We start from the raw sequence: 27905 nt of genomic DNA on the forward strand, positions 1-27905 counted from the left end.
CCCTTCACCCCGTCCCCCATCCCCGATCCCCCCGCCCCGTCCGCTCCCCATCGCCCGCCCTGCCCGGTCTCCGCCCCGAGGTGCCCGCAACCCCTCGGCTCCGCCACTCGAGCTCCCCCGTGCGCTCTGCCCCGGGGAGGCGGCGGCGGCGCCGGCTGCTCCCCGCACCCGGAGCTGTCCCTGTGCCCGCGGCTGCCGGTTCCCCGCACCGGCCATGCCGGGGCCGCGCCGGGACCGCCCGGTTGTGCTGCTGCTGCTCGGAGCGCTGCTGGCGGCCGATCTCTACTTCCACCTCTGGCCGCGGGCGCGGCGGGAGCTGGCGGGGGAAGTCCCGGGCTGTCCCTGTCGCCGCCGCCGCCCCGCGCCCGCCGCCCCCCCGCCCCGCGCCCGCGCAGCCTCCGCGCTGCGGCGCCTCTTCGCCCACCCGCTGTACCGCGCCGCCGCCCCGCCGGGCCCCGCCGAGCCGCTGCTGGGCCCCCGCGAAGCCCTGCGCTACTACCGGCGGAAGGCAGCTCGTTGGAACAGGTGCGTCCCGCCGACACGGCACCCCCTCCTCGGGAACCCCTTCCCCGGGCGCCCCCTCTCCGGGCATCCCGTGGGCACCCCCTGCATGGGCACCCCCCGGCACACCCTGCATGAGCATCCCAAGCGCAGATACCCCCCAGGCACCCCCTTGCCAAGCACCTCCCGCACAGGTACCCCCTGCACGGGAATCTCCTGGGCACCCCCTCCCCGGGCACTCCCTGCATGAGCCACCTCTCCCTGGGCACCCCTACCACCTTCCCCCTGCACAGGTACCCCACCATCACCCCTCTCTGGGCAGCTCTCCCGGGCATCCCTCCTCAAGCTCCCCCTGCCTGGGCACACCCACCTGGGTGCCCCCTGGCGTCCCCAGCCCAGCTTGTGTTCCGTTTCCTGGCTCTCTGCCCCATCACCCTCCCCATCACCCCCCTCCCCACAACCAGCACCCCACGGGCAGGCAGGGCTGAGCAAAGGGGGGGCTGTGTGGAGGGGGCTTCCTGAGGTGCTCCCACTTCGCTGTAAGGTCCCCATGGGAGGGGAAAGGTGGCTGCGGGGGCAGAGGGTGAGACCCTGTGAGCCAGGTCCTCCCAGGGACAAGTGTCTCCTTTGCTCTGTGCCACCCTTTCGGCTCGAGGCAGAAGGGAAGTCAGCCCCCAGGCACTGAACCCCAAAGCTGGTTCCCTGCATCCACCCACCATTAGACTCACCTGCAAGGGACAGCAGCATCTCCTGGGGACCATTGCAGAGGTCCCTGTCCCAGCACTTCCCCTCTGCCCATGTTTTTGGTTCCCAGTGTCAGAATTGGTCCCTGCTCCTCCTGCCATCTGTGTGCTCCTTGCTGAGCTGCGCGGGCAGGATTTCCAAGCTCCCACTTTCTCCACTTCGATGCATGTTCCTCTTATTCCTGTGGGACTCACCCAGCTCCAGTTTCAGGCATGATTTGGGGGAGGAGATGATGGGAAGTGATAATGGAAGGAACCAAAGAACGACCTCCGTGGGCAGAGCAGCACTCAGGGCCTGGAGCCACCCCACGTTCTTGAGTGGGGTCACCCTGCGAGGCTCATCCCTTGCCCAAGTCAGTCTGGAGCAGGTCGAATCCTTCTTCCCATCACTTGAAGTCCATGGGCAGCGGGTTTGGATATCCCTGAGGACACGCACCATGACCAAAGTGCCGCTGACCCCTCTCAAGTGCATCTTCTTGGCCTCCTGAAGACACGAGGATTTTGGCAGCAAGACCGATGTTTCCCAAGCAAAAGCCCGGTGAGGATGAGGGATTTAAACTGAAGCAGCTCATGGCATGTACTTGATGGCTTCTCGAGCACCGCCAGAAGCCCTGAGCACCCAGTGCCACACTCTGGCAGCAGCGCTGGCATCACACCCACACCATCCTCACTGACGGGACAGCCCTGGCTGTTTGGTAACAAGTCAGCATTTCATGGCTTTATTTCCTGCTTTGTTGAAATGTGCCATTATTTGCAACAAAGCTGTGGCTGCACGTTGCCTTCTGTTCTGAGGTTTGGTTACGACGTGGCCGGGAGGAAAGCTGCGATGCCGTTTGCCCTTGATTGACTTCACTTTGCACCTCTGGGAAGGAGAAGGGAAGAAGAGTATTGATCATTCCTCAGTCACTTTGAAATGAAATATATGGTGCTCAGAGGCTGGTAAAGCCTTCAGAGAGCGTGCACAGGCCGAGGGGACACAGAACCACTCCTTCCATTGGCACCGCAAATCAAATATGTAATAAGACGGCACCTGCCAGGGCTGATGTGTTTTGTGAGATGGTTTGTTTGCTGTAGGCACGGAAGGATTTCTGCCTCACCAGAAGCATCGCAGAGCCTCTGTCTTCGACACAGGTGGTGGAAGAGCTGTCCCTGTTTACCAAGAGGGAAGAGCACCCAGGAACGTGTGGTTTTCTCTCTGCCAGCTCACAGATTGATCCCAGGACGCAGCCCGTTTCGGGTACCACGTGTCCCACCTCCACGGCGGCTACTGCCCGCCACCGCGCTTTTCCCAGCGCTTCAATTAGGACCGAGAGTTTGATTGCAGGATGCAGAACCAGCTGGAGACAATGATGGGGATGCAGGAAGGAAACAGCAAAAAAAAACCATCCACACCTCTTCAAATCCCCAAAAAAAACCCTTAAAAACTCCAGAGCTTATTTTTATCCTTGAAGGAACAGTTTCAAAACCCCAAACTCTAACTGGTTCGGTGCCAGGGGAGGCACGTGGTGAGTGGCCACCGGTGGCCTGTCCCCAGTGTCACCCCACACCAAGCCCCTCGCAGCCAGCGAGCTGGGGCAACCCTAGGGCTATTTATAGTGAGTTAGAAATGACCCTGGCTTTTATATCATTATGTCTTTTGCAGAGCTTTGCTTTCACAGGGAAATATTTCAGGAATCCTGAAGGAAAGGGGGAAGCAGAGGCAGCTGTATTTTGGGTCTAAAGGCTGGAAAAGGGGCTCGCTGGCCCCGCAGCAGCTCGCCCGGGTCAGGGACCCAGCGGGCGCCAGGCTGGGAAGAAGCCGCCTTTTGGGAACTGCCCCCCCTTGCAAAACCACTGCATTTTTTTCCCCATCAGTAATCTGTTGCTCACTGCCACCCCGGGGGGGGAACAGCCCGTGTTTATGGGAGGCAGGACAGCAAATATGGTAAAATATTCAGGCAGCTTCCCTAGGGAAAAATCCTGAGTTGTTGTTCTGAATTGCACAGGGGACTTTATTGCCCCTGGCAGTGATGAGGGGGAGTTAAGGTTGTGCCTCAAAAACTCGTCCACATTAAACCAGCTCGATGGAGAAATGCTCCGACACCCTCGTTCCTGACCACGGGCAGGTGGACTTCACGCTGTGCCTGAGCTGATCCGCCTGAAAGGCAAATACACGGGGAGAGGGACCGGGCGGCTCCGTCCTGCAGATGTGCCCCGACTCCTTTTCCTAGATTTCTCCCAGGACGTTACTGCCAGGAGGTTCATCTCTTGCTCATGGTTAGAACGGACAAACCACACTGTTTAACCTGCTGGGATGGAGAAGGATCATGGAAAAAATCAAAAAATAAACACAACCAATGCTTTCCTGCTGGTTCAAAGCAAAAAAAAACCCAGTAACACTCAAGAGGCAGAGCACTTCCCAGCCACCAGCACAGGCTCCTTGGTGGATAAAAACTGCAGAAAAACTAAAGGAGAGCAGGGAAAAGTCGCTTTTCATCTTTTGTATTCCCCTGAGCGTGTTTTGCTGGGGGTCTGCACTGGGTCTATAGTGAGTTGTGTGGCATCTCCCTCTCTCCAGCCGCTCCAACCCAGCCCTGGTTCATGGCCGGCTCATTATCAACCCCCAGCTCCCAGTTTCTTTCACAGATGGATCTTGGCACTTTTAGTGCAAACTGAACTTCGTTTTCCCTTTATCAGGACCAGCTACTCCATACACAGCTCGGCCGGCGTTAATCAGAAACTATTGCTCTGTCCTCCACCGGGTGGAATAAGTGACCTTTCAGTTGCAGTTTAGCAAAGCGTGGGGCCTGGCTGTGGAGGTCTCAGGGTCAAGGAAAATACTGATGAACTGGGGAGACATTTGGGGTTTATCATTGAACCTGGGAGGCCCCTTTGGCTCCACCTGCCAAGGAAGGGCTGGGTCAGCCTTGATTTAAAGAGGAGATGGGCAGAGCGCTGCTGGACAGCATTGAGCATCCTTGCTCGCTGAACCGAGGGCTATGAATCTGATCACAGAAATTGTAGCTCTTAGTGATTTTTTTCATGCCTGGGACCTCTAGCTCCAGGGAAAATCTCTGGTGGAGAAGTAACAACTGTAAAGACAGTGCTCTGTGGAGACTCACACAGACGAGACCCTGTTGTTCTCCTGGCTCTCTGGATACCTCCCTGCGCAGTCAAGACCCAGGTTACCTGCTGTCACATCGTGTCCCCTCCCCAAGTCCAGCCTGGAGCCTGCAGTCCCCCAGGAAGCTCTTCATCCATCCCACGGGCGGCTCTTGTGGTGCTGGATGTGCGGTTTAACTCCAGTCGTGCCCTTACATCTCTGCTGGTCCTGATGCGGCGAGGAGAAGACAACAGAGTCCCTTGTGTTCCTGCTTGAGGCTGCTTTCCAAAGGGCAGAAGTCACAATTTGTGAGACCTTTGACCATCTCAGTCATTGCTTCCTGCCTCAGTTTCCCTTGGGGTAGCACCCAGAGTCCTTACCCACCCTGAGACCCCCAGCTCCACTCCCCTGCACCCTCTGGGCTGGACACAGCCAGGGTTTCCATCCCGCGGCTCATCCTCATCACCGTCACCACTCTCTTCCAGGCGACACAAGCTGTACCGGGAGGAGCTGAACCTCACGTCACCGGCGGCACCGCTGCCCCTGCGGCCAGAGGCCAATTGGCTCCAGTTCCACTTGGGCATCACCCGGGATGGGCTCTACCCCCGTGCCAGCCCCATCATCAACCAGCTCCTCCGGGACATGCAGGACCTCACCATCATCAGCGCTGGTAAACGGGGATATGGGGAGTTGCACAGGGCGGGGAGCTCCGACCCCACAGGACACTTTTGGGCACAAGGTTGGGTGTGTCACCGGAGGGCACCCTGAGCCCTGTGCTGGCATCCTGACAAGTTTTGTGCTGGGCGGTCGCTGTGTCCTTACCTTGAGGTGTGGGGAGGACCGGGCTGTGGCCCTTCATGCAGCATTTTTTGGTGCCAGCCATGCTGGGGACCCGTTTCATGGCACTTTAATCCCAACCGGCTGCTCAGCCCCCCCACCAGGGGACTGTACCCCTCCTTGTGCACCAATGGCACTGGGGCTGCCGGGCTGGGTTGGGGGGCAGGCAGGGACGGGCAGGGACAGGGGGGTCAGGACCAAAAAGGGGTCTCACGGCTCCTCCTGCCCTTGCAGACTACAGCCAGGACGAGAAGGCACTGCTGGGGGCCTGTGACTGCAGCCAGGGTGAGTGCGACGCCGCGGGTCCCTGCGGGTCCCTGCTGTCCCACCCCACCATCACTTCTGCTGACCCCAGCCCCCAGCCCCCCCATCCCAACCTCATCAAGGGAAATGCAAAGCCAGGCAATGCCGGGCCCTTTTCCTTCCAATTAAAGCTGGAAGGAGCTGGAGGGTGCACTTACTGGGCGGGGGGAACACACCAAATTGTGCCCGAGTGCGTAACCGTTGCCTCCCCATGTCCCCTTTCCTCCTCAAGTGGTGAAGCCCAGTGGCGTGCACCTGAAGCTGGTCCTCAGGTTCCAGGATTTTGGGAAAGCCATGTTCAAGCCCATGAGGTAAGGCACACCGGCAGGGCCCCCCGAGCCCCCCAAAGGACCAAGGAGCCCCGCAGTGCGGGGTGCGAGCATCCTCGGCAGGGACAGCCGCGTCTTTCCTCTCCTGCGCTCAGCTACCCTGACAGCTGAAAAGCTTTAATTATTATTGGCTGTTTGTGCCATCCCAGAGCCAAACGTGGGTAAACCCTGGTGTTCCCACCCTGCTTAGTGATGCTGGTAATGTCTCAGTTCAGAGATGCAAGATGGCAAAGGACCTTGGGACACTTTGCCATTAGGGATTGCCCATTTCTTCCTCTCCCCCAGCTGATTTTGTGTTTTTACCTTGCTTCTCCTCGGATTCCCCAGAGGATTTCCCAGAAATAAGCCATCAGTCCTGGTCACCTCAAGCAGGAGTTTTAAATTGCTTCTGCGGTTATTTGTAGCCCCTTGGGAGCCCTCAGTGACAGCACAGGGCGGGATGGCTTGTTCTCCAGGAAGCAGCCGGCTCCTCTCCCCTGGGGCTCCATCCGCTCTGCCTGGCGTCCCGCAGGTCTGGGAGGGGAAGGGAAGTGTCTGTGCAGGCAGCCGAGCCAGGAGGGCTCAGCGACACCTCTGGGCTTTCCTGCAATACACGGCTGCTCGGGAGGCCGAACTTGCAAATTCACAGGCTGCACATACTGGGGCACTGGGTGACGGACAGAAAATGATATTAAATGAGCTAGCGTTCCCATCTCAGGGATATGAGGGCATCACAAGGAGTGCAGCACAACCTATAGCATCCCCCGGTGTTAGACCCATTCAGAACGCTGTCCTAAGTGGGTCTGAACTCTGGCACAAAAGGTTTTAAAGCCCAGGGTCAGCCTTTCCGTCCCCCTCACCCATTGAGCACCAAGATGGGGCACACGTGCTGCTCCTGGCACAGCAGGTGACAGCACATGACGGCCGGTCCCCGGTGTGCTGTCCTTGTGCCACCACTTTGTGCCCAGGCTGCCTGGCAGCTGTGCCCGGTTCCATTAACCCCCTTGGTCCCTCCCAGGCAGAAACGAGAGGAAGAGACACCCGAGGACTTTTTCTACTTTGTCGACTTCCAGCGGCACAACGCTGAGATCGCCGCCTTCCACCTGGACAGGTAGGGACCTGCCTGGGTGCCTGGTCCTCTGCCCATGGACAGCCTGGGCGGGGGAACCTCAGGATATGAGGAACATTGTGCTGAGCCTTGCAGAGCTGCTTGGCCTTCCATAAGCGATCACTTCGCAGCCCCTTTTGGAAGCTGCTGCATTATTACACCTGGGGACGGAGCAGCTCTGGCTCTCATCTGAAGCCCAGGAACAGGCGGGCAGACGAAACCCAGGTTGGGAACGGCTCAGGCGTTTGTCACATGTGGTCCTTCCTGTGCATCCAAGCGCAAAGATGAGCTGGATCCCCTCCCGCTGAGGGAGTGCCATGGTCCTTCTGCAATTAAGGCGTGTTTTGGGTTGAGATAAACTGCGGCGATGCAGTTTCAATCCTTCAGCTAGTGAGCAATTAACATGGCACCTCTTCCCAGCAGGCTTTGCATTTAATAAAATCCAAAATATTAATAGCCTTATTAGATGAGGAGGGCAGCAGCCACCTTCCCCTCAATGAACATGGAAAGCGATCCCTGCTGAGGATGGTGGGTGAGGGGTTCCTGAGCCCAGCTTAGGTGAGAATCAGGACTGGGCTGTGAGTCCTGCAGCTCAAACTCTGAGCAAGGGAGCAAAGAGCTGAATTCCCAGCTCTGCCCCTACATCCCCACAGCCACCCTGCTTGACTCACCTCCCATCAGCTTGCTCCACGGCCAGGAAAATGAGGCTGGACTGCTTTGCTGAAATGCTTTGTGGTTTTTAGAGCTGAAAGATGCTAGATGAAAGCAAGTGATATTTTTTTTCTCTCTAAACATTGCTCAATAAGTGACAGGCTAAATCCTGTTTTGTGCTGGGTTCTCGGGAGCAGAGGGCATTACCCAGGGAGCAAAGCCCGACGTGAGCCTGTTCACCCCGTGCTGCTGACTCAGCCATCAGCAGCAGCTTTGCGCTCACTGACATGAATGCCTTCCTGCCCCAGGCCCTGATTCTTTTAGGAATATTTGAGATGGATCAGCTGGCCGTGGGTGCCTCGCAGTGGGGTGATGCCTCCTCGCCTTCCGCTGTCTCAGCCACATTGTGCCTGGCTCAGCTCATCCTGTGCTGTGTCAAAACCAACATCCTAGAAGGGCCTGAGGGGCTGTTCTGGCTCCTGAAGGACCCACTTGTGTCTGAGGGGATGGGAGAGACTGGTTATGAAAAATACATGAATCCTGGAGAACATCCAGATTGTTCCAGGCGGCAGCTATTAAAATACCAAAATACGAACTCAGCCACGTTTTGGTCCAAAAGGTAAAATGATCCTGGCTATTTCTGGCTAGAAAGAAGCTGGGAGAAAAAAAACAACTCCCTGTGGGTGCAATCATCAAAAGGCCGCTGGTTCACCAGTGGAAGGGACGAGGGCAGCATCTGCTGTCCCACGTCCCACTCCTGTGCAGTGACGTCCCTTTGCACCACAGGCTCTGAGCCTCTGTCCTTTTTGTGCAGGATCCTGGATTTCCGGAGGGTCCCCCCCACAGTTGGGAGGTTAATCAACGTCACCAAGGAGATCCTGGAGGTCACCAAGAACGAGATCCTGCAGAGCGTGTTCTTCGTCTCACCAGGTAGGCGAGCGCTTGGCTGCCGTGGGCTGGGAGATGTGTTGGTCCGTGGTGGGAAGGGCAAGGTCTACCAGCAACCAGGGCTGCTGGGACTTGTGCTGTCGAGCAGAAATTAAACCCTTGGGTGAAACGTGCACAAAGCCATGGTGACAGCAGAGGTGACCCTCAGCCTCCAGCTGGAATCATCTGCCAGATCTACTCACCTGCCCAACTTTTCCCCTACCATGGCACCAGGTCTGTTCGTTGATCAAAATCCAGGTGTTGTCCATGATTTGGCAGTTTCACGTCTATGATGTGGTTACCATCACACAATGGGGAAGAGCTCAGTCCAGGGCACCTTCCAGCCTCCTGCAGATCGTAACTCCTTTCCCCGTTCTCCCCTCTCTTCTTCTCCCAGCCAGCAACGTCTGCTTCTTCGCCAAGTGCCCGTACATGTGTAAGACGGAGTACGCGGTGTGTGGGAACCCTCACCTCCTGGAAGGGTCCCTCTCCGCCTTCCTGCCGTCCCTCAACCTGGCGCCACGACTCTCCATCCCAAACCCGTGGATCCGCTCCTACTCATTTGACGGAAAAGAGGAGTAAGTGGGTAAATGATGCTGCTTCCCACATCTGCATCGCAGGGAGAAGGAGCAGGGGATGGACGTGCGGACAAACGTACGGAAATTGTACATCCAGGCAGGGGAAGGCCAAGGTTCAGAGACTGCCAATAGTTAGTCTAATAGCTCTCAACGCCTGGGCATCAGCTGGGGTTGACTTCCAGTCTCCTGCATGCACAAGGAAGGAGATGTAAATCCTCCTTCTCTCCATCTCTGCATGGGAGAGCAGCTGTGGGGTGCAGGTGGGATATGGCAGCAGTGACCCCCAATTGCATCTGCCCCTTCTCCTCCATCTCCTGCAGGTGGGAGGTGAATCCGCTCTACTGCGACACGGTGAGGGAGATCTACCCCTACAGCAGCGGCAACCGGCTGCTGAACATCGTTGACATGGCCATATTTGACTTCTTAATAGGTACAATCAAGGGGGAAATAACTTTCCTTCCATGTGTGTCTTCAGCATCGGTCTGTCTGTCCTCGCACAGCACAGTGCTTCCCAAAGCCATCCCTTCTGCTCCAGAGGCAGTTTCTGTGGGGGGCTGCTGTCCTCCTACAGCCAGTGCACCCCCTCCTGATGTGCAGGCAAGGGGGAACCCCCAGGTCCACCCTTCCCACTCCCCAGCGGGGCCATGGGATGAAGGCAGCAGCTCTGAGCATCTTAGACCCAAAGCAACAAGGATTTTGTGCAGATCTGAAAGAAAATGCAGGATCATTTAGAAAATGACTCGGTCATGAGAAACTGTTTCTATGTCTGTCCTGCACCAGGGAACATGGACCGTCACCACTATGAGATGTTCACCAAGTTTGGGGACGATGGGTTCCTCTTACATTTGGACAACGCCCGAGGGTGAGGCGGGGGGAAGATGCGGGGCGGTGGGGAAGGAGGTGGGGAAGGAGGTGGGCAGCACCAAAACTCTGCGCTCTCTGCTCACCCCCAGGTTCGGGCGCCATTCCCACGACGAACCCTCCATCCTGGCCCCGCTGTCGCAGTGCTGCATGTGAGTACCAGCCCCATCTTCCTGCCCAGACACGCTGGTTCTAGGTGTCACCCGCACCTGGCTCCATCACTTTGGGACTCACAACTTGTCCCTGAAATATCCCCTTTTCAGGGCATAAGCTTCTCTGTCAGAACATGAAGCTCCACAGTGCTGCAGCCCATAACAGCGTCATACAGCTGCCCCTCCTGGACGCTCTCCTGTTGAAGCTAAAAGGCCTTACAAGGGTAAAAGCTTCCACTGATAGACCAGGAGACAGTGTCTGTGGATCGAGCCCTGCCAGAGGTGTCTCCTTCTTAGCCCATCAACATAAGGTGCCATCAGTCCTATTGGTCTGACACAAAGCTCAGAAATCTCCATCCAAAAACCTGGTAGAACTTCGATACAGTTGATCAGGTTTCTTCTTCCCATGGCATTAAGGAGCAGCTCATAAATTTTGCTATTTGAATCCTTTATTCCCCCTGCATTAAGGCACATAAATCACCAGCTGAAAGTTAAATTTAAGAGACAGAGAAGGCAGCTCTTGCCTGGGGTTTCTCTTTGGGATATGTCCAACCTGTTTCCTCCCTGTACCTGCCCCATCTCAGCCTGGGGAGTCACCGCGTTCTCTCCGCACACACTTGTGTTCTGCCCGGTTCTCGTGCAGCTGCGACAGCCCCAGAGCAGCCGCTGGGCCGATCCCCACGGGGTCAGACCATCCTGCTCTCCACCTCGAGCCCAGAGCAAACACAGCTGGTGTTTACCCGCAGCAGCTCCTGGGAAGCAGAGCACACGTGTGCTGGGTGTTCACTGTTCGTCTGCACCGTACGAGGGTTCCCCGGCAGCAGCAACACCTCAGCCCTGCTCCTGCAGCCGTTTGAAGCCTCACTGCCAGGCTTAGCACTTGGCCAATTTTTAATTTTATTAATTTTTTTAAATTTACAGGAATATTAATGCAAAAGAAAGATGGGGACAGACTTCTTAGCAGGGCCTGGTGTGATAGGATGAGTGATGGTTTTAAACTAAAGGAGGGGAGATTCAGGCCAGACATGAGGAAGAGATTTTTTACATTGAGGGTGGTGAGAGCCTGGCCCAGGTTGCCCAGAGAGGTGGTGGCTGAACCATCCCTGGAGACATCCCAGGCCAGGCTGGACGGGGCTCTGAGCAACCTGAGCTGGTGAAGATGTCCCTGCTCATGGCAGGGGTGGCACTGGATGGGCTTTGAACATCCCTTCCAACCCAAACCATTCTCTGATTCTCCGGCAGGACAGCCACTGTTTCAGTCCACTGTCCCCATGACAGCACAGTGCAGGGGGCAGCCAGTCACAGCATCTTTCCCCATCCCTTGTGCAGCACAACAGGACATCCCTGAGCAGAGACGACGTCTCACCAGGATGCTCCAGAGTGGCTCCAGCACCCAGAGCAATTCAGCAACTGCTCAGCCAGTCCAGGCAGCAGCAACAAGCGCTTCTCCTGGCATCCGAACAGCACACGTGTCCCCTCGGAGCTGCAGAGCCAGGTCACTGCTCCCAGTCGGTGCCCTGGGTAAACAACAGGCACACAAAGGCAAATTCGGGAGCTGGTTAAAATGTTTCTGCCCGCACCTTTTTCCATCTGAAAATCCTGGCTCAAGCTAAATAGGAATGGCTCCATGAACGCAAACTACTTCACTTCCAAAATTTAAAGGGTGATAATTAAAACCATTGATTGATTTCAGTATTAGAGATGCTGAAGCCAAAACACTTTCACTGAGGATTAAACAAATGATTTCAGAATACTGAGGTTCATTCCCAGAAGTGTTCCAAGATTACAGCTTTTCATCCCACTTTCTGTCAAAGGGAAATGATATTTAAATCTCAGTAACTCTTAAGATGAAAAGTCACAGTTATTCTTTTTGCTCAGAGTTTTGATGGAAGATGTTTTTTCTCATTCATGCCTTTCCATCATCCCTCCCCTTCTGCCCCCAGGCCATAAATGTCATCTTTGGGAACACGGGACCACCCTGCAGTAATCTGGGGAACCAGGTCACTGCTGACTCAGAGGAAAAACACCCATTACTGAGAACTTCTGTCATGTTTTCCCCTCTGATGACAGAAATCTACAGTACAAATACTCTGCAGCCTGGAAAAACAAAGGAAGAAGCAGAGCTTTCTGCAAAAATGTTCATTTCCTTCAGAAAGGAAAAGCTTTTGTTCCAACATTCTTTGTCCAGTATCTTTACCCATCTCCGCCCTCCCTCCTTCGCTGCTGCCAAGGGGCTCAGGCAGCTGGGTCTTGCTCAGATGCCACAGAAGTTTTGCATTGAGATGTCTAATGTTTTCTTTTGGTTTTCCCAGAATAAAAAGGACAACATTACTACGACTCCAGCTCTTGGCTGAGGCCGAATATCGGCTCAGCGACGTGATGAGGGAATCGCTCCTCCAGGACCGCCTGGCCCCCGTCCTCACCGAACCCCATCTCCTGGCGCTGGACCGACGGTTACAGCTCATCCTGGCAGCCGTCGGGAAATGCATAGACACGTATGGAGAAGCCAAGGTGGTGGCCAACGACACCGCGCAGCCCGAGCCTCCCGCGTCCGACAGAGCGAAGCCGACCACCTAAACAGCCCTTGGCTCCTGCTCAGGGGTAGGGAAAACCCCTGCAAGGCAAGCGGCAGGTTTGAATAGCTCGTTGTTTCCACCTACAAACGCTTGCAGAGACTGAGATGGGAAACTCTGCGGATCTTCAAGAATGGCACTGGGTTTCTGTGTTGGGTGCCCAAGCAAAGCTGCTGCGCTTGGCTGGGGAGCTGTGGTCTGAATGCAGTGGATCTTTACACCTTGAGCACCAGCTCTGATGGAAAAGGCAGAGGTATCTCCCGTTCTACGCTCGGTCGTGCCCTTGGGAGGGTGGGGGAACACGTGGCCGCTGGTTTGCTGAACCCGCATGGGATCGCGGTCTTGCTAGTGAAGGACACCAACTACATCCAGGATGAGGCCTCAATAAAGAGATGCCAAGAGAATTTTCCTCTTGTTAAGTCTCTGTTCTGTAATCAAGACTGTGTATTTGAGAAAAGAGCAATCCTACCTCACCAGGGCAGTACCCACCACTGAGACAAGCTGGAACGTGGATTCAGACTGAAGAGCATCTGCACAGGGTTCACCAGACCCGTCCCTTGTCTCTTGGTCTCTTCAGCAGGGATCAGTCCCCTCCGCTTCCATCTGTGCATGTCACAGTAAAACCACTTCTACATTTACCTGTCTCACAGGTGGAAGAGCCAGTTCGGGTTATAAGAGAAAGGCAGGTACGTGTTGCCTTTGATCCCAAGGAGAAAAAACAAACCAAACCCACAGAACACAACTAAACCAAACTGCTCAGAGGCATCTGACTATATTTACAATTCATAGGAAGCCACTCACACTTCTGGTGAAAACATTTTGCCAGAGTGGAGGGGATCTGTCTCAGCTCATCTGCTCATAGCTTTAAAATGACTTAATTCAGCAGAATAACCTGGAAAACAGAAATGGTAACCTGACCCCCATCTCTGTGCATTTTGAGGGGATGCAATAGGAACTGGAGACCAAAAAAGCAAGAGGAGGGAGCTGTCATTGATCTTTTGATTTGTAGTTTTCCCCTTGCCTCCCAAAGACAAGGCTTAAGAATAAAACGATTACCAAAGCGCTCTCCAACAGCTTTTTCCTTTAACTGTTGGATTGCGCTGAGCTTTTTGGCAGCCAAGGGAAAGTAGCTGAGAACTTTGTTGGTAATTTATCCTCCTTAAGGAAAAAATAAAAACAAACATCACAAGCAACCTCCTAGAAGCTCATTCCAAAATGACCTTTAAGTTAAAATCCACCTGCAGCACTGCAGACCGGTCAGAGGAGAGAGTCCCAACACCACGGCACAAACGTGGTCGGCTGTTGCTAACAGGCTCTCATTTGGATGTTTGAGAAAGTTTGGGGTGTTTCTACTTTGCAAAGATTCCTCCGATATTCTGAAGTCACAAAGGTCAGCAACCCCCCCCCCCAAACCACAATTAACCAAGAAAAAATACCCCCCTACCATTCTCCTTCCATCTCAGTCCCAAGGTGTGACCAGCGTGTCCTTCATTTCCAGCTTCCACAAAAGGGTTTGGTCTCAATCAACCAGAATTCTCGACGCTGTTGGGCTCACAGACCTTTTGAGTCGTGTGGACAGAGAACAGATGGAAATAAAAGGATGTATCTGAGGCTCGGCGTGCTGGTTGTTTCAGTGCGGGATGCTGGATTCCCATCGTTTGATCTCCCTCTACCGGTGACTTTTTGCGTGCTCACCACACACGACAAGCCCAAAGTTGGTTTGCTGGGTGTCACAGAACGGCTCCTGCTGGCTGCTTGAACGGAAGAATGTGGCAAGACAAGATAAGTTTAAAAAGAAAGTTAAGAGGTTGGAAGTTTTACCACTTTAGGTAATAAAAAAATAGAAGTCAGCCTTTTTTGGGTCAAGGGGAAAAGGGAGGGCCAGATAAAGGAAACAAACCCACAGATGTTTAAATGGCTGCTGCACCAACAGGGGTTGCACGATTGCTTTGTTATTTTTATTCTCCTTTACACAGTAGCTTTTCAATGTGTCTCCGAAGTTGGGTGACAACGCGTCCCATCTGCTGCTTCAGGTACCACTTCTCAAACTTCCCCTCCTTCATCTTACTGTGAAAATCCCTCTTTTTCCTATTTCTCCTTATCTGGCCACCAGGATTCATTCACCATTAATCATCACGTGTTCCAAGCTTCCATCAAGGATACAGCACAGATGGGAGTGGACAACTTGGAGAAGCTTGTGAGCTCCAATAAGTGGCTGGGATGGGAATTACCAACCTTAATGAGAGATCGAAGCTGCTAAAAGATGCTCAGGTGAGGTGCAGGTACCTTCTCACCTCCACAGCTCGTCCATCCAGCTTCTGAGTTCCTACCACCTCATTAACAACGAATCTTCCGAGGCCAAAGGAAAAGACAATATATGCACGGAGAATAAATAAATAAATAGACTGATTGCTTTTAAGAATTTAAATCATTTTATTGCTTTACCTGCCATTAGGACAATCTATAACAAAAGGAATATAATATATTAGCACATACAGTAAATCAGACTTATATAGTCAGGTAACAATACAAAAATGGTCCTCTGGTTGACTATAGCTTTCTAGGGCAATAGACTTCATCAATTCGCTAAGGTGGACTAGCAAAATATTACTTCTAAAGCCCTGAATGTTAGCTAAGGCAAAACTATGCCAATCGTGGTTTCAAACATATTTAAATTGCACACAAAGGTAAAGCTATAACTGTCATTAATATTTAACTCAGACTTAGCTGATTTATCTTAAAATCCTGTAGGTAAAACTACAAAGGGGAGTAAACAGCAAGCTAAAAAGATGCAGTAGTGAAACTTGATAAGAAAGCCTTATATAAAAAAAATGTGCATTTTTTTGTGGCGCTCTAACTGGCTGACACAGTTTTTGGTGCTTTAAAGTAACACAAAGAACACACATGAAGAAAAAACCTGGATAGAGTCAAAACTTAAGAAAAGTTTTACCAAAAGAAAAAAGAAACCCAAAAAGGTAGCATTTGCTTACTTGTTTTAAGGACTCTGGCACAAATCCTCTACTCAACCTCTGAACAGAGAACTCAAACCACAGGCGTTTAAACCCCAGAACTGGGATTTCAGGTTTGGAAATATCCTGAAACCTTTCGTAAAGGCTCGATACCCTCAGCATTATTTTGCATCAATTAACAGACTCTTTCTCATTATCTACACGCCTGGGAAAAAGTCTGTTGAATCTGAATCGCCTCGGAAAGGAAATAAAACGAGGGCTCCGTCGTTAGATGTAGTCGCACAACAAATGCAAAAGCGCTTGCTGTCACTCCCAAATACAAACCTACGCTACTTTATAGAAACTACAGTTTAAAGGAAACCTTAAAAATTGCCTACCAGTATTGAACCGTGGAATTCAGTAAAAACTTCTGGGAAGTATTGGTGCACACAGAATAATGGAACACAAAGCTGGGAAATACTGAAATACACTTAAGACTCCGCAACACATTGACCTTGGAAAAAAGAGTGAGTACGAAATACGCGGCATGTGAATTCCATAGGCAAGGAAAGAGAATGCACCTTCTGTATTTAAACTAGGTTTATAATTAGCCGTTTTTAAAATGAATTGACCAATTAAAAAACTGAAAATAACTGAGTGTTGCAGGAAAGTTAAAACATTCACTTTTTCTGCATCACATTCTCCGCCAAGAATATCGGCATCCACATGGACCAGCAATCTCACCACCTGCAACTGATGCTGCCCATAAACACCCAACGTTTCCTTTCCCTGGTAACAAAGGGTCACCCCAACTGACGATCAGCTGAGGAATACGAAACAAGCAAGAGTCACAGGGTAAAGAAAGTGTTTGCTTCCAATCTCTACACCAATCTAAATACTTGAACATCACTGACAGCTGGACAGCTGCACCGTTCTGACACCAACCCATGAACTAGAGACCAAAATGAGGCATTTAATGGAACATTTGGTTCTCGCCACTTCGAACAGAAGAGTTTTAAACGGCATATCTATGGCTGGAGAAAGAACACGAGGAAAAATCAGTTGCGGCAAGTCAGCGAATTAAGTAACAACTGCAGTAGTTCAGCAGAACTATTAACCTTGAAAGCTTTTACACTTGACAAAAACGTAACTAAGCAATCTCAAACCGGCAAACACAGGAACAATTATACTGTTCAATTCCAACTGTGGCTTCCTTAGCAGCTGATGCCTCGTGATTGAACCCAGGATTACAGTACCCAGAAAATTATAACAAAAATAAACCAAACAAAACTCCGAGCCCCGAGAAGCTCAGTGACAAGGGCAGTTCTCGTCTGAAAGGAAATACAGCAGATTCTGACCACAGCCTTAAAATCTGTCCAACAATTTGAGAAATCCCTTTAATTTCCACCCCCCTCCCCACTGTCACCTCCCTCCTGTGTGGCAATTGGCACGGTGGCAGGAGATGTCCCCTCGCTGAAGCAAGGCTGCGATGGCCCGAGTTGGACACTTGCACAGAGAGAAGCCGTTAAGAGCAAACGTGTCCATAGAACTTTTCCTATTCATTTAATGGGACAGAGAGCACAGAACTAATATGCTCTAAATTAATAATAGTGCCATGACAAGCAATTTTTTTTATTGTATTTTTTCTTTTTGAACAGACAGGAAGCTGCAAATGCCAGTGGCGATGTGGCTCTGCACAAGGGGAATGAAGCAGTCTGCGTCGGTGAAGCATGTTCTGGGTAGGGAGGAGGGTTTCAGACAGACAGCGATACAAAACTGTTGTACTGCTGGATGTTTCGCTTGAGAATATCCGAGCACGGACCCAGGACGCGTTCAAATCGGGGTCGATCGAGCTTTACGCATTTCAACGGGCCACGAGCAACGACTGTGGCAGCACGGGGACGGTTCATCAACAGAGCTATTTCACCTAGGGCAACAGGAAAGTGCGAACAGTGTTAGAAACCAACGGGCAAGGGACAAAGAAATCACGCCGTTGTACTTCAAACTGCTGTAGGAATGGAACAGAAGGTAATCCAGGTTTTAACACTTATCAGAACAAGTATCTATGTGGTTACATTATAATAGAACTGTGAATGCAGTTTCAAAAAAACCCTTTCTTGTTTTTTTTAATGAAAAAGCCTGTCCACATTCAAGTCTCCCCGAAGGCCTAAAGAATTTTTAACATTGAAATGTGACCTTTTCTCAAATAGAAACAATTAACCATTTAATCTTCCTAGTCAACAAGTAGCTCCTTTTCTCATATGTAAGGTGCTACTGTTCAGTTCTGGTATTTCTAGAAAACTCAAGCAAGAGAACCATGGTACTGAAGTAAAAGAATACTGATGTACAACAGGAGCCTCTGAGCCACTGAACGTGACTCTGCCGTGGGGCTGGGGAAGGTGAGTGTCTTCAAGTCTGGGATTTTCATTTCACAAGTTACACACAACGATGCCAGGAGCTTTGTCTCAAACAACTTACAACTGCTAAACAACATATTTGGAAATGAAGTTTTCACCAAGCCCCTCTTCCCATTGGTGACAAGAGCTACCCCGCACATTCCTGGCAACATGAGCAGAAGAAAGCCCAGCATCAGCTTCTGGGTTGCTTCGGTTTTAAGCAGTTGGGCTGGTTATCTCCATGTTCAGGACTGAGGAAAGATCTCGGTGCTCCTCAGAGAATCAATTTGCCTGCATTATCAGAAGGGATCTTGAAGAGAAACGAGAAACTTCTCCTCTGTGCCCAATTAAAACTCTTGAACTCACGAGCCTCCAAAACACAGGCTTGCAAAAGAATAAGTAGGTTCTAAGAGAGAGTTAAACCCTCGGGAGATGGGTCTCCAGCACCTGAACACAATAGCAGAGATAATGGCTAGTTCAAGAGCAGGAGACTCAAGAGTACACATCAAGGGAAATATTAGAACAGACTGAAACTTGACATAGATTGAAAGAACATCTGGTACGAGGGACTGAGCTGAGCAGACCCTTGGTCAGATCCAGCACTGTGAGTTCACTCTTGAGTACATCCCACTTCAGGCCTTGCAACATATTTGCTGGTTACATCATCTACAAAGATCAAACACTGAGCAGAAAAGCAGATGGCTTTAGCAGGACTGAGGAGAGAGGACCCACCTTAAACACGAGAAAAATGTTCGGTTTGTTTCTTCTTTTGCAGGGGGAAATATTTAAACATTAAATAGTAGGTTCTGATCAGATTGCTTTATTTGCTTCAGAACCGCAAGCCACTTTTCTTCTGAACCCAAAATAAGGACCCCAGGAATCTCGTTACACACTGTTAGATTATACTCCAGGAACATGCTGAGCATACAACTCCAGTCCTTATCTGTGATCCAAAATACATCAACATGCACTAGGCAAGTGATTAGTTCCACGTGAAGATTATTTCCAAGTCTTCACAAGTGCTTATAACAGGATCTCAGCCTTTCTTTGTCAGCATGCTTAAGCTTTTCCAAGCCAAAGCAACTTATATGCCATGTAACTTTTAGCTGAAACTCTTCGACAGAAGGAGAAAAGACCCTGATCTGCACTTTGGAGGCTACACCCAGAGTACCACACACTTTTGGGGTCCCCAGAACAAGATGCTGACAAAGCAGAGCAAGTCCAGCAGTGCCACCCAGATGGTTTGGGGACCGCAGCACAGGATGTTCAGAGAGATGCTGAAAGAGCTGGGTTAGTCTGACCTGGGGAGAAAGTGGCTAAGGAGGGAATCTAATTGCTGCCTTCAGCTACGTAATGAGGGATTATAGACACAACTAGACTGCTCTCTGCGCAGTGAAAGGCAGGGAGAAAGCACCAAGTTGCAGAACAGGAAGTTCTTGTCAGGCATGAAGAAAAAAATCCTCACTAGGCTGGTTAAACAGCGAAAGAAAATGCCCAGAGAGGCTGTGGGATCTCCATCCCTGCAGAGATGAGAGACTCGACTGGACACAGCCTTGAGCAACTCGATGCAGTTCCAAAGTTAACTCTGCTCTGGGTAGCAAACTCAGAGCAAATCACCGCCAGCTCCCTTCTAAATTAAAGCGCTTTAGAATGATCACGTTTCTCTGACATGCGTGCACACCTGAGAGCCAAGTGACTCCAATACTCGCCTCACATTGAGTGAAACCACGAGTGAGCCAAAACAGCAATTAAACAAATCCGTCCCTTCGCTATCATCAGCACAGTACAGGTGAAATGGTGACAGCGCTGTATGTAACCACAGTCGTCACTAAGTAACTCACCGAAATAATCAGAAGGTGCCAGTCTGCCCACTTCGACAAATTCTTCATTTTCTGATCGACGCTGTAACACTGCAGCTGTGCCCTTTAATAAATCACAGTAATTAAACAATTGGAATTTCCAGCATCACTCGAAACACTGAATTCCACGAGGAATCAGCTGCTTTGCAGCAGTAACCATTGCGACATCTCAGTCTAAAAACCACGCCACAGTCCCTGCATAGTTCACCAGACTGCTCTATAAAAACAGCTGGTCCTCTGTCCTCTCTAAGCACAGAACGTCTTGGCTATTTCATTTTTCTCCAAGTGTCTAATTAGGGACAGAATAAGCCATGTTAAAAAAAAAAAAGTTCCAAGCTTTTATTATAATTTTGACTTTACTTACCTCCAAGATAATGAAGAACTCGTCTCCTGGCTCTCCCTGGACAACAATCTTCTGCCCATCCTCAAACTGTACCGGCTCCAATGCATCAGCTACAGTGAGACGCTCCCACTTGTCCAGAGATTCTATGGAGTTAATTGTTCATTAACAGGGTATCTTTTCGAGGCACAAATTACACTTTTTGCTTTGTCTTTATACACAGGTCAACCTATTGCTGGCTAGGTTTGTGCAGCAGATATCAAGACTTGAATTAGAACTGTTTTGAAATGATGCAGAAAAGCAGCACAGGCTTTGCAATCAGTTTTAATGGATTATCACAATAGCCTGTAATCATCATAATGCTGGCTAAAAGCTTTATTACAAATATGGCAATTTATTCCACTTCAGAACAATAATCTTCTTACTTACCCAATATAGATACTTTACTAAGGAATTCCTCATACATCTTTCTCTTTCTCAAGGTGCTCCCCTAAAAAAAAAACAAAAACAAGCACACAAACTAAGTTCTCTTTCTACTTCATGTTTTACATGAGGCTTCAAATAAAACTCAAGACAAAAACAAATTTAAGACATACTGTATCCTGCCTCGCAGAACCCAAACACACAAGATTAAATGTTTCAAATACAATTACTTCAGTAATATTTCAGAGTTCAGCAACCTTCATGAAGTACTTCACATTCGTTGCAGACTTCACATTTTACATGCATTCTAACTGTATAACCTTATCAAAATTCACAAGACCTGCTCAAGTTAGTTACAACTGCTGTTCACACACGCTACTTACAAATAGCAAGCTGAATGCAGAGCAGAATCAAAGTATATGACAAGCTAATCCACAGGTATTACATTTTCAGTCCAATTTAATACTGCATTGGTATCATTTTGCTCACTAATGTAAGATTCCCTCTTGCCCAGTACCTGATAGGATGTACGCTGAGCGATCAGCTTTCTGATTACAAAACAGATAGCAGGATTTTGAATAACTAACTCTGGTAAAGGACAGGCGCAGATAAAAGGTCAAATGACATGTGTAAGCTGAGCAAATAGGAAAACCAAAGGCATAATTCCAGGTGAGCACACAGCTGCTTGAGTCAGCGGCAACAGCTAGAAGAATACTTGCCATGAGGATCCTTCTGTAGCTGTCTCTGTCAATGCCCCACAACTTCACGTTCGTCTTCGCTTTGACAGTTGCAGCACGGGGAATTCCATAGATCAGGGCAAGCTCTCCAAAGCTTCCACCCTCACCAACGCTGGTTGCCCACTCGTTGTTCACATAAACCTGAAAGGCAGAGGCCAGCAGTGAGCTGGTCAGAGACAACATAAAGCTCCTGCTGCCCCGTATTTTCTTCAAAGGAAAATTCTCACAGCTGTACAATCAGCGTTGACCATTTCAGTGTTTCATCAACACTCCACAGCCAACCCAAGTCCCAGTCCCAGTTCACTTTCATCAAAGGGACACTATTCTACATCACGTGCACATACTACACATGTGGAATCCCAAGACCCTTTGATAACAAATAAAATCTCAAAGTCTCTGTCAGAGAAAGCTATGGATTAGTTGGACTGGAAAATAAAAAGGTTGGTCATTCTTCAAGCCTGTCCCATACCTCAACTACACTCCACCCTACACTTGTAAAGCATTAGTATTGTGTTGGTGTCTGAATCACTCATTTTGAAACTTAACACAATGTACAGTCTGCAGTGTCAGACTGAGCCATTAAGGAGCAAAGAGGTTCCAAAGCAAAATAAGCTGCTACAAATAAGAATTCATGAGAAAAGCTGCTAAAGGAAGGACCTGTAGGAGAGGTCTACAAAGATGAGACTATGCTTCTGCTAGGGATGACCACGTATTAATAAACTACCAATAATGCTTACATCCATTTCTCCTTGATCAACAACGTAGAAGTTATCACCCTCATCACCTAGAGAAGAAAAAAATAATTGAATACATGATCGGCAGAGTCAAATTTTGCACAGCTTACAGGGTGAAATTTCACATTTTGCTGATTTCCCACTCCTCTCAGTCCTGGGAAAGGGGACATCTACTGGTATGTGGGAGATCAGCAGCATTTCCAGCACTACTGGAAAGGTGTTCTGGATCCATAAACTAACAAAACATGTTCTACAGAGCCATCAAATGACAATCTTTCCAATGGATAACATATGCAACAAAACCACATCTTCCTGCAATCGCTCCAGTCCTCACTTTAGTATGAACTGTGCTTCAGATAACACAGCAAGAAAGGGTTCACTGCATCCAGATAATGTTTTTATTTAAAAAAAAAACCCACCAAAACTAAGAAGAGCACTAGGCCAGAGTCTGCTCACCACCTCCAACTTATTTATTAATGCAAATGTTGTCACTTACCTTGCTGTATGACAGTCTCTCCTGCAATGTAAGTGACAGGGAACATTGCGTCAAAGATGTCACTGAAAAAAGGAAATCAAAATTAGATAACTGCTTGGACAACTGTCCTGCATGCGTACATGCAGTTGTACCTCCAACCCATAGACACTCTTCCTATAACCTCTGTGTGGTTAATCTGTCGGTCGTACAGAGGCTGTGCAGCTTTGTACAGTCTGACACATTTACCTCTTCTGAAGTCCGCACTCAAACTACAAACATTTATTCCTACCTTCTTTCATTATCATCCAGATGGGCAAACAGCACATTCTTCTCAATGGCTTTTGCCAAAGCAGCCATAGTCTTGTAATCTTTTGGAATAACCTAGGATATAATCAGAAAAAGTAATTGATTAATTTTTGAAGAATAATTTCTGCATTCCCTTATATAACCAAATTATCCAAATTGCTACAAAACACTGGCTGAATTTTTCCAGTTTCTTTCAAGCACTATAGATCTAAAACCAAATACAGTCAACATTTACAGCCAGTTTGCACAGAAGATAAATAAAAATGCGCATTAATTTATGCAACTGTGAAAGTGTCATTCCATGCTAAGTTTGTAAGGTTTTTTGCAAGAGTATCTGTTCAACCTGTGTTTTCCTGGGAACAGCAGCAAGTCTGCTCGGCCATCAGGCTAAACATGACCTTGTTGCAGCTGTCAGATAACTGGAAGCACTCCGTTTATATATATATCCACATACAAACATATATAACTTCAAAGGGAACAGGTCTGTGCTACGCATTAAGGGTTTAATTGCACAACAGTTTATTCTAACCTCCAATTAAACAGCTACACGCACAAGTCTGCTTTCTATGGTTATCACAAGACTTAACAGGCTACAGGAGCTCCGTGATTTAACACACTGGACAGAGGGTGGTCTTAAACCCTCCGATAGCCAATGCAATTCTTAGCAACGTTTAAAAGTTTGAGCACCTTTCTAACGTAAGATGCAGCATCCTCTTCTGTGTAGACTTCAGCACTGATGGCCCCGCGCCTTCTTCGACCCTTAACCACGGGGTTCAGGGGAGGAGGAGGAGAGATTTCATCCTCCCGCGAGTCTGAGCGTGAACCAGATTTCTGTTGATTCAACAACTGTTTTGTTTCCTCCTAAACAGGAAGGAAGACATGTTCGTGTCACATAGTCCAATTAAAAAAAAAAGCCACTAGATATTATATTCCAATTGAGTCTGCGGTGCAAGGGAGCTTCCTGTGTACTGTCACTCCCACATTAAGGCAAACAGGAGACGAGAGCAAGATCAAAAGCCTTTCCGAAACAGATGGTAGATATGCCTTTCATTCATAACATTCCTAGCACAATGGTGTTTACTTTAATAAGTTACACTAATAGTTTAATAAATTAAAAAATATAAACAAGTTGATTCTACTTTCCACTAGTGTATTCAACAGGCAATGAAGAAATTGTGCAAATGATAAAGACGTTTTCCCCAACGGCAAACTCAGCCGTTCTTTCCCTCGGCTGCGAGGCGTTAAGCCTTTTTTGATTTGAGAGACAGAAGAGCAATTCCTCGGAAATCCACGTTACATGAGAAGCTTTTGAAACAAGGTCAAGTCATGGACCAACTCGATACCCAATAACCAACAGTTATTTTAGGAGAAAGAAATATGAACACCACTTAGAAAAGAGCTGCAGGAAGGATGTCAGAGGCCAAACAGTAGGTTTTTTCTGCAAACCACAGATTGCCAACTTTGCATAAAGTTACACATTTTCCTCATTTCCCTCAGCACCTGTTGTGCTGTGTTGTAATGATATTGTAAAGACTGGCATACTTACAATAAAATGAAGCCTAACTAATTGGGCACACAGAAATTTGACTCTTCTATGTACCAGAAGATTCACCTTAATCAACTAAAATCAGGTTAAGAACAAACCGAAAAAGCCAACCTTGGAGTCAGAGCATTCGCAGCACAAATTACTTTCTCCCAGCGTTAAGGAAATGGGGTTTTGGGACCCAGATTAACAGAACAAGGAGCGATCTGTTCTCCGAGAGCTCCCGGCACTTTGAAAAGCCGGGTTTGTCCCAGTGCCCTTGATCAAACTGTCCCTCCGAGCTGGGCAGCTCGCCGTGCGGCTGCCGCTCCACTGCACAGGGGCGGTGGATAACACCACCGCTTCAAGGAGACACACACCAGATAACCAGAGCAGCGCAATTACATTTTACACCTCTCGGATAGCCACAGAGCGAGCACCGATCCCTCGAATTACGTTTCACTTCCTGCCTCTTGCCAATTGATAAAATAGCTCTACATTTCAAAAGGATGAGGGCAAGACATATTTAAAACCTTGTTTCTATCTTCTGATTTTAGAGAAACAAGTCTTGACTGTGATGTTGTTAAAAATAGCTTGAGCAGTACTAAGTGTTTGGTTTAAACTGCCTCTCGACAAAGTGGGCAACACCACCAACCACAGACACATACTGTTCGTTCATATACAAAATACTTAACCCATTAAAAAAAAAGTGGAATGCAAATACTTGCGTTTGACTTCAGCTGGGCCTGCAGGACAGCACTCACCTGCTACTGGTGCTGCACCCGAATTATTGTAAACCATTTATCCCAATGTAAAAAATCAACTGCCAATCACCAGCACCTAACCAATGTCAAACACCACAGTTATCACATAAGTACAGACACAACCGCATTTGCTATCTGCTCACTTACGTGAGTGAGCATTAGATGGGTACACCTTGGCAGTTTATGTTCTCCCCTGCGTACTTGGTTATGACAGAAATGCTTTTACACATTGATCAACTCACATAATCTACTAAAAAATAGGATTTATTTTTCCAAAAGCATCAGTTCCAATTTCAAACGGCCAATACGAACACTGGTCAAATACGAAACAGCCTCTAAATCACAAAGAGAAGACATGAATTTAGGCTGTTCCACTCTCCTTCCCTCCTGCTATGTATCTTTACCTTCTCCAGTCTTTCAAAGTATTCTCTGAGGAATCCCATGGGTCGTTCAGGTCGCACTGTGCATAACTGTACAATGCAATCCTTCAGCAGCTGCTGGATGTTGTGTTTCTGGACATAAAGTTCACATTCCCGAAGACTACGCTCCTCCTCGCTGCTGCTGCTGCTGGAAGCTGCCATTGCTGAAGAGAAGAGAAAGAGAAGGTTAAATAACTAGTGGAAACAAAGACATTGCTGCACAATATAGCCAGGCACATTATCCTGCATTATTATTTTACTGATACCACAGCATAAAACTACCTTTATCTGTAAGACTAGGAACTAAGCTAAACCCTGAAACAAAAATCTACTAATTTATTTAGCGTTTAGAAATAAATTAAAAAATCTGAGCGCTCTAGAGCCACAAAAGGAAAAGCATTTAATTGAGCTGAGAAAGGTTCAACAGCTCACAGCCTGTGAGCTCTCGGAGTCAGGGAAGCTTCCACCTAAACCTCCTGCGGATTAAAGCCAGCATCTGACAGGACTGGAGGCTCAGCTCCTAGAGCTGTACGGTCTGTGCGGGGTCACGGGGATGACAACCAGGAGACCGGTGGGCGGCAACTGGGAATCTGAGAGGCCGGTATGAAAAGTATTCGGAAGTGAAACATGTCAAGGCTGAAGCCAAAGCCACTTTGCCAAATGCCAAGGCAGAGTCTACTAACGGAAGTTATGGAATTATGGGCGTTACTCCTAAAAAGCTACTTGCCAGTTTACACTGGTCCATACTTCAGAATTATCTCTCTGGATACACTGCAATCCCAAAAATATTTCTTCCATTGTAAATAATCAAGAGCACATCTGTTATGATGCAGGGTTTTCAACAGACCTCAAAATTACAGTGTCAGCTGCAGTACTTTCAAAAGTTTTTTAAGCAGGTTTTTTCCCCTCCTTCCAGGTTACGGAACTATTTTTAAAATATATTTTTATATACATATATATAAACAAGTCATTTTTTTTCATAAAGCAATTAACACTGAGACAGCTCAAGAAACAGGAAAGAATTTCTCAGGGCATTTTTGATGAAATATAAATAAAGTTACCTTGTACAGGGACAGTGGCAACACCTTATGAATATGCAGTAAGATTATGTTGATCCCAGGATCAGCTTTTGAAAGAGAAAAAATGGACTAAGACAAAATAATTTTGAGAAATGAAAAGTCAACGAAAAGCCAAGTGGTGCAGTCATGTTGTGTTTTATGCTACTGAGGCAGCAGATGTAGAAATACAGGCTGCACAAGCAACATAACACCGCGGCCCTTTGAATTATGCTACTTGAGATTACAGGAGGACCAGAGTTAATGCAAAATTGCCAACACTTCAAACAGGTTTCACTCTTGTAACAGTTAATCCCTGCATAAGCACACACGGACACACGTATTATGTGCTACATAAACGCCAAGTATGGACTTCATATGGACTGAAAGGCCTTAAAGTTCTCCAGTTACTTCTTTTGTTTTGACAACTAACACAGTGAAGGTCAGTCCTCATTAACAGACCCAGAGAAACTCGGTGGCTCCGTGACAGCCTCACGAATTACAATCTATGGATAAAGCCCCGTGCTGATAAACAGCGGACACGGCTGCTCGGGAGAACAGCGAGACCGTCGTAGAAAATACCAAGGACATCAGGAAAACTCCAGCATTTCACCAAGTATCTTTTCTGCACGTCGCAGACCCGAGGTTTTCCACCGCCCCCCCCGGCACGGCTGCTCCGATCCGCCCGGACCCTGCCCGCCCCTCACCGCGGGGCCAGGCCCGCTCCCCGGAGGCGCCACGGCCCAGTGGTGCGGGCGGGCAGCCCCACGGCCAAAGCACCGTCGAAACGTTCCCGGGGCGGGGGACGAACCCCCTGGGCCGTTCCAGGCTCCGAGCTCCGCCGTGCCCAGCGCCTCAGGCGACGCCCGGGAAACCCGCCGGGGCCCCACGCAGCGCGGCCTCTCTACCCCCTCAAACGCGAGGCCTCCAGGCAGCAAAGCGGCCGTTGCACCCGCCCCGAGCAGCCCCGGGAGCTGCCGGCTCCGGTCCCGGGCCGCTCCCCTCCGCAGGGCCGGCCCCCGCCCCCAAGGCCGCAGGCCTCCCGCTCCGCGCCCTTCCCGTCCGGCCTCGCCTCCCTGCCGCCGCCCCCGCTCCTCCTCAGGGGCTGCCCCGCCGGACCGGCCCGGGCGCCGCCGCTCACCTGCCACGGGCGGCTCCGCCGGGCCCTCAGCGCCCCCCGCCCGTCCCGGCCCGTCCCGGTCCCGGCCTCAGCGACAGCAACAGCGGCAGCTCCCAGCGGAAACCAGCCGGCTCCACCAATCACCGCCCGCCGTGACGTCAATGCGCCTCGCTCTCACCCGGA

General features: G+C 49.6%; 2 protein-coding genes across 5 annotated transcripts; one reads left to right on the top strand and one right to left on the bottom strand.

Moving 5' to 3' along the window:
- Position 1: 1 nt before the first annotated feature.
- On the top strand, positions 2 to 13028 carry FAM20A (FAM20A golgi associated secretory pathway pseudokinase). Of its 3 annotated transcripts, none has more exons than XM_065852346.2 (11): positions 2 to 525; positions 4812 to 4996; positions 5398 to 5448; positions 5699 to 5777; positions 6793 to 6885; positions 8348 to 8463; positions 8858 to 9038; positions 9359 to 9468; positions 9819 to 9900; positions 9992 to 10051; positions 12364 to 13028. In XM_065852346.2, the coding sequence occupies exons 1-11, from the start codon at positions 215 to 217 to the stop codon at positions 12626 to 12628; spliced, it is 1533 nt and encodes a 510-aa protein (XP_065708418.1). In that variant the 5' UTR covers positions 2 to 214; the 3' UTR covers positions 12629 to 13028. The 3 variants fall into 3 exon arrangements, with proteins under 3 accessions (XP_065708418.1, XP_071672873.1, XP_071672875.1); XM_071816772.1 differs by lacking the exon at positions 12364 to 13028 and adding an exon at positions 11381 to 11546; XM_071816774.1 differs by lacking the exon at positions 12364 to 13028 and adding an exon at positions 10163 to 10275.
- A 2009-nt stretch (positions 13029 to 15037) lies between these two features.
- Positions 15038 to 27872, bottom strand: PRKAR1A (protein kinase cAMP-dependent type I regulatory subunit alpha). 2 transcript variants are annotated; one of them, XM_065852311.2, is made up of 12 exons: positions 27744 to 27872; positions 26609 to 26673; positions 25533 to 25711; positions 23530 to 23703; positions 22826 to 22917; positions 22558 to 22619; positions 22065 to 22111; positions 21310 to 21468; positions 20597 to 20657; positions 20192 to 20313; positions 19810 to 19891; positions 15038 to 17499 (listed from the first exon to the last, which is right to left on the bottom strand). In XM_065852311.2, exons 3-12 carry the CDS (start codon positions 25707 to 25709, stop codon positions 17327 to 17329), a joined length of 1149 nt encoding a protein of 382 aa, XP_065708383.1. In that variant the 5' UTR covers positions 25710 to 25711; positions 26609 to 26673; positions 27744 to 27872; the 3' UTR covers positions 15038 to 17326. The 2 variants fall into 2 exon arrangements, with proteins under 2 accessions (XP_065708383.1, XP_065708386.1); XM_065852314.2 differs by lacking the exon at positions 26609 to 26673 and having other exon boundaries at positions 27744 to 27856.
- Between the last annotated feature and the right edge of the window lie 33 nt (positions 27873 to 27905).

The sequence above is a fragment of the Patagioenas fasciata genome, chromosome 18, assembly GCF_037038585.1.
Source record: "Patagioenas fasciata isolate bPatFas1 chromosome 18, bPatFas1.hap1, whole genome shotgun sequence".
NCBI lineage: Eukaryota > Metazoa > Chordata > Aves > Columbiformes > Columbidae > Patagioenas > Patagioenas fasciata.